A 12077-nucleotide genomic window follows, 5' to 3' on the forward strand; every position below is an offset into this window, starting at 1 on the left:
CACGTTGGCAGCAGCCAAGGAGAGGGGCCGGCTCCGCCAAGACACAACAGGGAGGGGATAAGCCAGCATCCCCCACCCCCTCTGGACACGGAGCAGGGGAGGAGAGCAAGTATCCCCCACCCCTGCGCAGGGCGGAGGAGAGCGCGTCCCGCGCCCGGCGCCTCCTGCACCGAGGCATCTCCAGAGCGGTGCACGAGAATGCAGGTCCACAGGGACGCACACGCGGGGCTCCTGCTGCCGTGGGGCTGGGTGACTATCTGCCTGATGAGTCTGCTGCGTGAGTATTAACCTCTGAAGGGCCAGGCTACGGGTGGGGAGGAGGGAAGGCCCCCAGCTGTTGACCTCACCTGAGAATCCTTCGCTGGAGCTAGGTGTGAGCTTACTCTGATAGTGCTGGGAGATGCCAGTTCCTCATTGAGTGGCTGAAGGTGTAAAGCTCAAAGTTGGAGCTAGAACGCAGATGCAAGAATGGAAAAGTTCTATAACTGTCCTTGATTCAGAAGGCAAGGGTCCAGAGTGGGGCCCAGAGAAGGATCCAGGCACCCTTTGTTCCCAGGACAAGGACGGAAAGAATTTGTGAGGGTAGCCAGTCCCAATGAGGGCCAGGAGACCCTCAAGGAGAACTAAGGGACTTTAGCGGAGGAGTTTAGAACAAAGAGCAAGCAGAGAAAAAGGGCAATTTTTAAAATTTAAAATTAGAAAGCTAAACTAGAGTCGCCTCTGCAGACACTACACAGATGCTAGTGGGGAGGTGGTTTGGTGTGCACACCAAGTCCTTCTGCTCACCAGTCTTCACCCTGCACAAACCCACTCTCATTACTCGCTGGAATTTTCTTGCCCTGCCTTCCTTCAGATTCTAAAGCTAGTAGGCAGGCCAAGACACCTCCTGTTGCCCACACACACTCTTACTTATTAAGCTCTTCCTCTCTTTAGTTGGAAAAAAAGTATTCACTCAGTCTGTAGCAAATTGTATTGCATTGGAGGGTGCTGTTCTTCATCTCATCTCATGTTCTTAGAAGTTTTCAACTTTGGGGTTTATTCATTTTGCTTCTAGCCCTTTATGGCTCCTAAATCTCCATTGTACATCTTAAAGGCCACTTACCATGGGTCTGCCCACAAGGCCTCTTTGTTCCCAATCTTCTGTGCTATTGTCTTTGGGCCCACCCCAAAAAGAGCTGACTGAGGAGTTGAATTAGGTTCTGGGCTCACCTGATTGGCAGCTCAGTACATCCCCTTTTAGATGGGGTAAAACTTGTTGAAGACTGAAATGCCCCAAATGAAGCAATATGGCACCTTCATCGCACAGGCGGGTGACCATGGGCTGGAGTTCTCATCAGTTCAGCAGTGACCCAGGCCAGGGTGGAGTGCTGCCTTTTCGTATTTCCTCAGATGGCCAGTGTCAACCATGTCTTGAGCTGAAGGGGGGGGGGGGGGGTGAAGAGCATAAAAACCTCTGAAATCTTGGGCAAGTACACTGAGGACTCAGCTTTGGGGGTAAAGGGCAGGGCAGGGGCTGCCATTCCGAACCCAACCAGACTTCATGGGCCAGCCAAAGTTTTGTACTTTTTCCAAGAACTTCCTAGGGTTTGTATTGAGATTCTTTTGTCTGTTAATACTGTTATTTTCTGTCCTGGGATACATTGTGGAATAAATTAAAACAGTGACTGTATGTAATTTAAAATGCCCACAGTAGACAACAGCAAAAATTCAGTGCTGTTATTAGTGGAAAATTTGGTGTAGAGTGGGAACTGATTCTGAAGAGATAGGTCTCTTGTATCCCTGGGAGAGGCTAGTATAAACACCCACTAGTCAACCCCAAAGTGCCACTTTTTTCGGGGCAGGAGAGATCAGCGAGCAGAGTCTGGGTTGTGGCTGGGGACTACCAGGCAACACTTTCATGCTCCAGCTGAATCAAACCAAGCTAACCAAGGACCCTTTTTACCAGGGTCTCCTTTCTCAAGGCCTGTCTTACCCCCTTTCCTCTACACTACCTTCAACTCTTATCCACATTCCTTTCCTTCCTTTGGATCCTTTGAGTCTGCTGATCCCACATCTGTATCCTGTCTGGGGCTACATGTAAAGGGGGGAAAATGGAAGGGAAAAGACTTTTATCAGTTTTTTTTTTTCTAGAAGGGAAAGGCCTCCACCCTTTACTCCCTGCTCCATGGTAAGGAGGAGTAAGAGTTTAGGGATTGCCGAGTAATTCAGTGATCTGAGTGCTCCCCCTTGGAGGGCCAAACCAGGCTTCACAACCTTTGCAAATACACTTCTTCATCTTGGGCATTCCAGTCTGGCTGATAAGCAGGCAAGGGCCTAGATCTCTTTTCTTATCCCCTTGGCCCCACCCCTTGGGCCGTTCATGGGCCTTTCCTGAGTGGTCTTTGTCTACAAAAACCCAAGGCAAGAAGTGCCAAATTGTAGCAGATAAAGTTGGCCACAGAGTCCTAGAAAAACAAGCAGAAAAGACGAGCAGACTCCACTGCTTATGACCTTGCCTGGTATTTTTGACTTTGTGCTTAAGGACCTGGGCTGACTCTCAGGCTTCCCCAGTTCCAGTCTCTATTTCTTGAACTTCCTTCTATCCTTGACTTTGGTTCATCTCACTAAATGGCCTGTAATGTGACAAAGTAAAAAATGTGGAGGCATGGAAAAAACACAAATTCATCTCTAAAAGAAATGTTCACAGTGGCCAGGGTACAATTTACATATTTTGAGGGGTGGTTTACATTTTCTTCTTATGGTGGCTAAGAAATAAAGTATAGTATCTTTAAAATTGCTCTCAAGGATCCTGGCTGTGCTATAGGAGAATGGTACATGCATCTTGGGGTGGAATGGGGGTAGGGATCCAAACAAACTGGGAGGCCTGGCAAGGTATACTTCCCTGGACCTTCACATGGGAAAGGCAAAGAATGAATCATTTCCCTAATGATGCAAAGGAAAAGGCCTCCTGGCTTAACTTCCTGGAGTGGAAAATAAAAGTGAACCTCTTAGAGAAGTGGTAACCCTAGGTAGTTGGCTCCATTGCTTAAGAAAATGTGTAAATTAGTCTTTGGGTAAGAAATCTTAGAACCCTAGACAAGCTCTGAAAGTCCAAAGGCAGGCAGGAGGCAGGGCAGCTAAGTGGAAAGTGCAGTCTTGCAATGGGATGGGTTAATAGACAAAAGGCAAAGGACTCCAGATCCCAAGGTGAACAGAGAAGGGTGAGGCTTCTGCAGAGTTGGAGGACTTAAGGGGTTTTCTTATAGCATAGCTTCATTAGCACAGCATTGACTAACATTTCAAGGTTGTGCCACCGTCTCTTCTGACTTCTTTGATATTTATTCCACGCTTTCAAATCTCTGGCAAAAACTGCCCAAGTATAGCAGGTTTGCCTGAGAAAGACTCAGAGAAACGGAAGAGACTTTGCTGGCTGACCTGCAGAAGTGACAGTAGTGATCAGAGCAAGGCTCTGGCGTCCAGGAATGAGTGGTACCAGAAAAGTGAAAGAAAGGCAAGTGGGAGAAATGTAGGCTTCCTGGGGATCCAGAGAAGTGGAGGGATGAAGATATTTTTTGATTTTAATGGGGAAATCTCAATGTAATGAGGATGCTCAGGCCAGTTTATGTTGACACCTCTGCCTTGCCTCTGAAGCTAAGGAAAGCTTCTGCCATACCCTTTGTTCTAACCCAACAATGGCTCAAACTGATGATCTATGACAGGTGTGAAGGGACCCTAATAAGATTTCTCTGAATGTTCACTTACTTACTAATGAGCTCATCCCATTAAAGATAATAATATTGGCATTAAGTTCGTCTCCTGTATCACTATTAAATTGGTCTTTCATGGACTTACAATCATTGTCCTATTTTCTATTCTTTGGATTGTCTTTGGATGTTTGTCCAGTCTTCATGAAAAATCCCTCAAGACCTGTCTAGTCAGCCCCACTCCTAGAGAGCTGTGATGCTGATGCCTAAGGGTATAAAAAAAATCAAATTATACCTTATTTTGTGTTTTCTTCATTACTTAGCAAGATCCTGTGCATGTCTTTGGTGCTTAAGGGAAAAATACATATAGTATGAAAGTGAAATTAGTCTACAAGAGGGTTATTTGCAAAATTTTCCTATGAAGGGCAAAACAGAAAGCATCTCAGGCTTGGGATCTGGATGTGGCTTCTGATGCATTTGACACTTTGTCTTTATGACACTTGAAAATGTAGATGGCATGCATCACCGACTGACCACACACTATCAACCCCCAATGCAGAATTTGTCCTAGGAGCCGTAGTTTGCCAAATCCTGATCTGGATGAAATAGAATCAGGTCTTTAGCAATGTGGCTTGGATTGTAGATTTTTCCTCGTTATATGGAGAAACTGGATATTTTTAACACAGTCACTCCCCAATTTAATAAATTTCCCCTTTATACAGAGCATAAGAGCCAGCAAGATGGCTCAGCGGGTAAAAGTGCCATGCAAGTTTGAAAACTGGAGTTTGATCCCCAGATCCCAGATAGTAGGAGAGAGAAGACTGCAAGCTGTCCTCTGACCTCTGTATATGTTGGGTGCTTCCTTGTCTGCCCTCACATCTCCCTCTCTCTCCCTCCCTCCCACATGCACAATAATAATAATAATAATAATTATAAATAATAATAAACTATAGAGCATCAGAATAAGGCTAAAAAGCTGTAGGCAGTGAGTGTGAGCTGTACAGCTGAACTCGTTGCTTATCCTAACACCCCAGGATCTGCCAAGCACCCTGAATAAAACACACACATGTAAAAAAAGGTCTTGACATTCAAGAAATTTATAACTTAATGAGGTGACAGTTAAACCTCTCCTGAGGAAGCAACTTGTGTGACTTTGTGCCAGATGAGTGACAGAGATAAGAACTGATTTGGAAAAGCAGAAGGAAGGACCTTTTCACGATGGTAGTCATGGACCAGACAGCCTGACTGCTTTACATTTCCTCTCCTTCTTTGTTTCTCAGAACAACTACGAGGCAGGACCTACTTTGATCTCGTTTTACTGGAGAAGTTTGAAAGTTGCAGTGGCCATGGGGCCACACAGCTAGAACACAGGAGAGAAGCACCTACAGCATTATTTTCAAGGCTTGGCCTCTTTGTCTTTGCATAGTTCTGCCTTCAAATCAGAGGTCCAGTGACTCACTTCGCAGCGATGTGACTTCTTCAGATATATACAGAAAGGCTGGACAGCTAGGGGCTGGCTGAGGATGTGATCACAAAACAGCATTAGAAAACAATAAAACTAGCCTGGTGTGGTGCTATACACCAAGAACCTCGACACTAAGGAGAGAGCCATAGGCAGGGAGAACAGGAGTTCAACACCATCCTTAGCTAAAGTGAGTTACATAAAGTGTCATCTACTGGGCTATATGACACCCTATCTAAAACAAACAAACACACACACAAACAAAAACATTCCCCAAACTCTAAAACTAAGGATATCTGAAAAAAAAATAGACCAAGAACACACAGAAAATTGGTTATTTTGGTAATAACTTATTATCTTAGAATATGTAACTTTTTTACAAAAACTGAATTTCCAGTTTACTAATGTTAAGTAGAATTTTTTTCCCAAAATATATTATACATGTCTCTGTTTCTTCAGAATACCCGCTACCCTAAGACTTTAACTTTGGTGACTCAAATGGATCATGGAAATAAGGTGTTTTTGTTGCTGTCAGTGGCATGATTAATATATATCAAGGTGTTTATTTCTGTTTAATGTGACTGTAAGTGACTCAAGACCAGCATGGGTTTGGTACTTGGGTTTATTTTTAATTTAGAAATTTCAGTTTCCTAGTTTTCAACTGTCGCCTCTCCCTATTTGTTTCTAATCTCTAACTTTGACTGGAATATCAAGATAACTAGGCTTATTAATACTGTTTGTGAAAATAATTGCTTCTAAGTAAGTACCCGCAAGGTCAGTGTATAAATTTTACTACACAAATCCTTTCTGTTACATCTGTTGGGGTCTTAAGATTCTCATTTAATAGCTTCCCAGTAGCTTCTCTCCTGTCTTGCTCTAAGTTTATTAAATAGATTGATAGAAAGAAGCTGGAAAGATGACTTAGTGGTTAAGAGCACTTGCTGTTACTGCAGAGGATAAATGTTTGGTCCCTGGCACTCACTTGCTAGCCTACAACCATCTGTAACTCAAGTTCCAGGGCATCCCATCTTTTTTTGTTTGTTTGTTTTGTTTTGTTCCCTTGGGCATACATGTGGCAGACATACATACATATCTACCAGAATAAACTAGAAACTAGTCAGGTAGAGCCTTTGAGGTGGTACAGAACAGACTAGGAACTAAATTCAGGAGCAGTGTTTTACTTAGTTCTGAGTTATACTATCTTTCCTCACGTCTGTGTGGGATGAAAGAAAGATTTCCTTAGTTTTGCAACATCTGAAAGGCTTCACGGAGTGTAGACTGCTCTATTCCTTCCTAGAATGGGAATCAAAAGTTCAGAGAAAGAAGGCCAGCAGTTGATGTTTTAAACTAGTGGACAGATGTAGAAAGAGAGAACGAAGAGGCACATTGCCAGTCTTAGTACAGCCTTCCTTCATGACCCACTAGTTCTGTAAAAGAGCCTTGGAGGCTGAGGCCCAGGGATGCACTCACAGAAGGATCTGTGCTATAGTGTGTAAGTCGTGATATATCCTGACCTATGGCCATGGTATCCCCTCACTTATGCTAGTTCTTACATAGCCTTCACTTAGCCTTGCCTTCTGCTCCCTTCCTTGTCCTATCTTATAGCCTCACATGCTTTGCTACTTACCCTAAGTTTGGAGCTATACATCTGAGGCTGGGTCCTCTTTTGATTTTCAATCTGGCCAAAGAGTGGGAAGAAGAGAGGGGGATAAGACTGCTACAATTGGGAGTCCATCCCCAGTGGGTCCATAGCTGGCTTGGATCTGGAGTTGATTCACTGTTCTGGACCAGGCACCTCTGTCTTTAGAACAACAGCAGGTCTCTCTCCACATCTGGAAAAGTTCAAAAATGTTTGTCTGGGTGAAGGAGGCCCCTTGGGGGGAGGGGTTCAAAAGCATGACATCATCTCAGGCAGGCCCAGCTTCCTTTGGAGAAAGAGAAGGGTTGGGCCAACCTAGACCAGATGGGATTCCCAGGAATTGACGTGTTTGAGTAAAGCAAGGAGGGTGTGGGCAGAAGGAAGGGTTCCAAAGGGGAATTCAAAGGATATCTTAGAATAGCCCATTGAGAGTATGATTCCTTTAATTCGGTGTCTGAATGCTACCACTACTTGCCCTTGTAACAAATTTGTATCTTAGGGTCAGATTGGTGGGGTACTATCTTAAGGAAGTAGTTTAGGTTGGCGTCTGTTTCGAAACTACATCGAAACACACACGTCTTGTTGTCTACAAAGCCTTTGAGGCTGTATCCAGATCTTTAACAACTACCAGAGTCAGCAAGATCCATGTCCTTTGCTGCTTGACCACATGATCTGTGTTCTTCCCCGATCAACAACTTGGTGACATAGGTTTTTCCTTTCTGGAATGAATATAGTAATATCACTTCTTTCCCTACTTACCTGGCACATAATAAGATATGATTTCTGTGGTCAATGTTAATACAGTCTGCTTGTTACAGGTTGGGAAGAAGGTAGAGGTGAAAGTTGAGACCCTGACTAGCACCTTACAGAAAACATTGTTGGCCTTGGGTTGACTAGAAACTGAAAGTCTGACTTCCCTCTTGATGCTGATGGCAATAGCAATCAGTCTACATTGTTATTGGCCTTGAAACAGAAAAAAAAAAATACAGAGCTAGATTTCAATTAGGAAAATTTAGAGTTGCACTTCAGGGTGTCCTGGAGCCCTTAGGACCTTTCCTTGCAGGTGGTATTACAGTTGTGAACTTGAGACCTGAGTCTATCCCTTGCCAATGCACAAAGAGGCCCACATCCTGTATGCCAACTTATAAACTAAACAGCTTCATCCCCCTTACCTTAACCAGACACCTTTTCGGTCACTAAGAAAGCTAACTTTGAATTTGGAACTTTAACTCTTTTGGAATTCAGTCTCTATGTGGTTGATCAGGACAAGATAAGCCCTGGCCCCAGCTTACTTCTTTTCTTCCTATCCACAACTTTGGCCCCAGACCACTTCCCTTACTTTTTTCTTCCTTCATATGACTCAGAACTATGATGTGAAGGATCTTTCATGTACATATAGGATATTAGTATACCTATATGCTAACCCTTCTCCCTTCAAATAGTCATTCCTGGACCTTGGAAGTACACAGTGTGATGCTGCAGTTCACCTTTGGAGGGATGAGCCATCATAGGGTAATACTGGTCTGGATGTAAGCAAAGAGCCATTTGAGTAAGCTCTATAAAAAGTGTAGTCTCCAAAGTGTCATCTAGAAGGGAGGACCACCTGATTGGCTCATGTAGGAGGTAGAACAGGCTTTGGGACCCATAATATACAAGGTCAAGGTTCTCCTTCCCGAGTCTAAGGATATATAGAATAATGGGGCAAGGACACTCAAGAGTATTTAGAAAATGTATAGATAAAGAATCATTCTACCCTAGTAGTTTGATTTTCCTCATTCAAAAATAGACAAATCACCTATATTTAGGGATTATTAAACTTAGGTACACATGCATGAAAATATATGGTCCTGGCAAAGCCAAAGCTTTCTGTCTTCCTTCCCATCAAGAAGGGTTCCATTTGAACCTCCTGAGAGAAGTCTCCAGGTTCCTCCCTGCAGTTGAGTTCTTCATCTAAAAGAAACAATGGATTTGAAGGTCCTGAACTTTGAAAAAGCAAGACTGAGAATGAAAAATTATTTAAGGGGATTTGCATAGAGAAAGTATGGATCTACAATAATTAGTATATTGGATAGAGGTTGACCAAAAAAGAGAAGTGAGTAACCAAATTGAACTAGGAACATAGCATCTCTCATATTTTCAATCCTTGTAATGTTTACATAGGTGAAATTTTGTATCTTGGTATTTTGCTAAATACATTACAAACATTACCTTCTGTGTTGTTACCATTTTAATTACTTGTGAAATTCCTGTTTTATAATTGTTTAGTATATTTCCTTAGGGAAAACATAGAATAGAAAACTAATCTGGTGTCCATGAATATATTATTAATGTTTCTTTATTGTCAAGAGTTGTATGAATATTCCAGGTAGATTCATCTAAAGTCAAGAAGTTGAATCAGGTGTTGTCATGAGGTTCCAAGGTCGGATTCTGATTTTTCCTTATTTCCTTGTAACATCTGGGCGCACAGATATAAACAACTTGACCTCTGTTGCCATGGAAACTACTGTCCCAGGAATATCTTCATCAGTTCCTACAAATGAGTCCAATGAGGAAACTACCACACTTAGCATCTCTGGAAATACCAGCTCCTACTTCCTCTCTCAGGAAGGCAATGAGACCACACCAGCCACCTCAGGTAACCAGAAGTACTCAGCTAGTATAGCCTATTCCCCTACCACAGATAGGGTCACAGAAAACAATGCTTTATGTAAGGGCATTTTTATATAAGTTCTGAATGGCTTTCTATGCTGGTAACATTTGTAGGCCATACATGACAAGTGGGTCCTGAACAGGACTGATTCTTATATTTATGCTAAGTTCGGCTGGTAAAAGAAAGGATCCAACTGGATTCCACTGATGAGTGTCTTTGTTCTCATCTAAGTGATGGAAGATAGTGTGGGTTCAAACTGTAGGTCTTTCACCTCTGTAGGATAGAATCATTTTCTCTTTCAGAATTGGAGGGCACATTTGATACATTCTAGATCATGTATATCCAATTTAATACCTGAGGGCCTCATGCATCTCAGGTTAGCTATGAATGAAGCCCAACATATTAGTAGATTACAACATGTTACAATGTTAAAAGGTTGGAAACCCTTGCTTTATATTTTAGCTATGGTTCCAAGAGCTGACTTGAAATAAATTGGGTCATGATTAAGATATGAAGTAACTGTGACCTCACCAAATTCTTATTTCTGTGCAGAAATCTGTGCTAGCACCACAAAGTGAGACTGTGTTTTCTAAGTGTATTGTGCAGATGCATACGCACACTTGTGTTTGGTGTATTCCAGAGACAACGGTCAACTTTACTGCTACTTCTGGGATTCCTTCAGGCTCTGGAACCACACCAGCTTTTGTGCAATCACAGACGTCCCCAACCATCACACTGCCCACCACTTCAGACAATGCTTCCACTTCAGAGATGACCTTGAAGTCCAGCGTGCCATCTGTAAACGTTTCTGATTACTCACCTACTAATATCAGTTCTGAGATGATATCAACCACTGAATCATATGCATACACATCATCTTCTACTGTCCCAATTACTATCAAGGTGGGTGAATTGGGCCCCAAATGGCAGATTATGCTCAGTACCTAACCCTCTGCTCATACCAGCCAATGAGATTTGGATCATCTTGGAATCAACATGGAATATGTACTTTATGTATTGTCAGAAAGGCTAGACAGGAGAAGATAGGGAGGAGAGGGTTCAGTCCAGTGAGAAGTCTGACCTGTGCTTTGGGTTTTGTATTTTGGGGAGATTCTGAGAGATCCTTCTTGTTCTCTGGTTCTTCAGAAGGACCATTTTTTTTGGGGGGGGGAGGGATATTTGTATCTGTCTCCTGTATACTGGGGCTGCCTTTCTTAAATGTGTAGAGCAAAGTGTTTCTGATATATGGAGGGCTTAGTGAAGCACAGAATGTCAGTGAGGAGGTCATCTGAAGAGGTAAGAACTGGATGCATAGGAATGGTGAGTTCCTCTGGACTTCTTGGTCTTGAGCCTGTGGCAGTCCACAGCTTTCAGCCTGAAGGGCAGGAAGTATGAAGGCCTAAGGACAGGCATGAGGGGCCTAGTTGTTTGTTTTTAAAGAGGTAGCAGATGAATGGAGAAACTCCTAGGGACCAAGAGGAAATCAGGTGTCACCAGCAGCTGCCTGACTACCCCATTATATGTGTGTAACTGACTGAAGAAATAATAATAATATTAAGTTTCTCTTTTTCTTTTTAAGCATCATCCAAGCCAGGTTTCCCATGATTTCAAATAGCATCTTTCTTATGGTCCAGGATAGTAACAAAAAGCTTTATTCTCTCCTTGGGGAAGTTTATGAGCTGGGAGCAAACATACTGAGTGCCTTTAATCTGAAAATTTTGGATTCAGGTTTTTCATTTTGGAATATTTAATTTGATTTTAGAATATATAATGAGAGAACTTGAGGATAAGACCCAAGTCAAAACATAGGACTCATTTGGGCTTCATATATACCATATGCACATATTTAAAGGTCATTTTACATCACACTTTTCAATAATTTTATGCACTCAAAAGTTTGTAGTGTGTATTTACCACTTGCAGCATCACTTGGGGATCAGAAAGTTTTAGAATTTCAAACATATTATATTCTGAATTTTTGGATTAAGGGTGCTCATTTTTTTTTTAAACTGCAAATCTCACTGGGCATGTCTGAAATCACAGCAATCAAAAGGCTGACAAGTATGAAGTGAAATCAGCCCAGGTTATGTAGCTACATAGTGAATTCTAGTCCAGCCTGACTATAGAGTAAGACTTTGTCTCAAAAAAAAAAAAAGTACTTAAATAAATAATGTCAATCCCTAGGCCTCTGAGAACTTTTAAATTTACCTTTTCCTAAACTTTTTAAGAGAGTACCTTGCCATAAAAGACGTGGAGGAAGAAATGAGGAGCTAGGGTACTTGCATATTTACTTTGTATTTTTGTTTTTTGTTTTTTTCTTAAACATAGGGAGAAATCAAATGTTCAGGAATCCGAGAAGTGAGATTGGCCCAGGGCATCTGCCTGGAACTAAGTGAAGCATCTAGCTGTGTAAGTCTACCCCATCCCCCCATACCCACCCCAACCCCTCTGAATACCTGAAGCAGTCTTGGACTGGCCTCACTTGAGTAAGTAGTCTGGGAGCTTAGCAGGGTCAGACTGTTTCTAATATTGAGCCTTGGATTTGGACAATAAGAGTCCCCATCTTGTGAACATAAAGGGCAAAACCAATTTTAAATAATTTTTTTTTTTTTTTTTGTTTTTCGAGACAGGGTTTCTCTGTAG

General features: G+C 42.4%; 1 protein-coding gene across 2 annotated transcripts in view; it reads left to right on the forward strand.

The window, feature by feature from the left end:
- Cd34 (CD34 molecule) overlaps nt 1–12077 on the forward strand; it is a 22511-nt gene continuing 10434 nt past the window's right edge. The window contains exons 1-4 of one of the 2 annotated variants that reach the window (XM_041635382.1): nt 1–277; nt 9252–9419; nt 10075–10337; nt 11763–11843. In XM_041635382.1, coding sequence (XP_041491316.1) covers nt 199–277; nt 9252–9419; nt 10075–10337; nt 11763–11843 — 591 coding nt within the window. In that variant the 5' untranslated portion in view covers nt 1–198. The remainder of the gene's footprint in view (nt 278–9251; nt 9420–10074; nt 10338–11762; nt 11844–12077) is intronic. The other variant, XM_041635381.1, reaches the window with a different exon arrangement.

The sequence above is a fragment of the Microtus oregoni genome, unplaced genomic scaffold, assembly GCF_018167655.1.
Source record: "Microtus oregoni isolate MIOR12 unplaced genomic scaffold, Mior012 000047F_ref0000412, whole genome shotgun sequence".
NCBI classification, from domain to species: Eukaryota; Metazoa; Chordata; class Mammalia; order Rodentia; family Cricetidae; genus Microtus; species Microtus oregoni.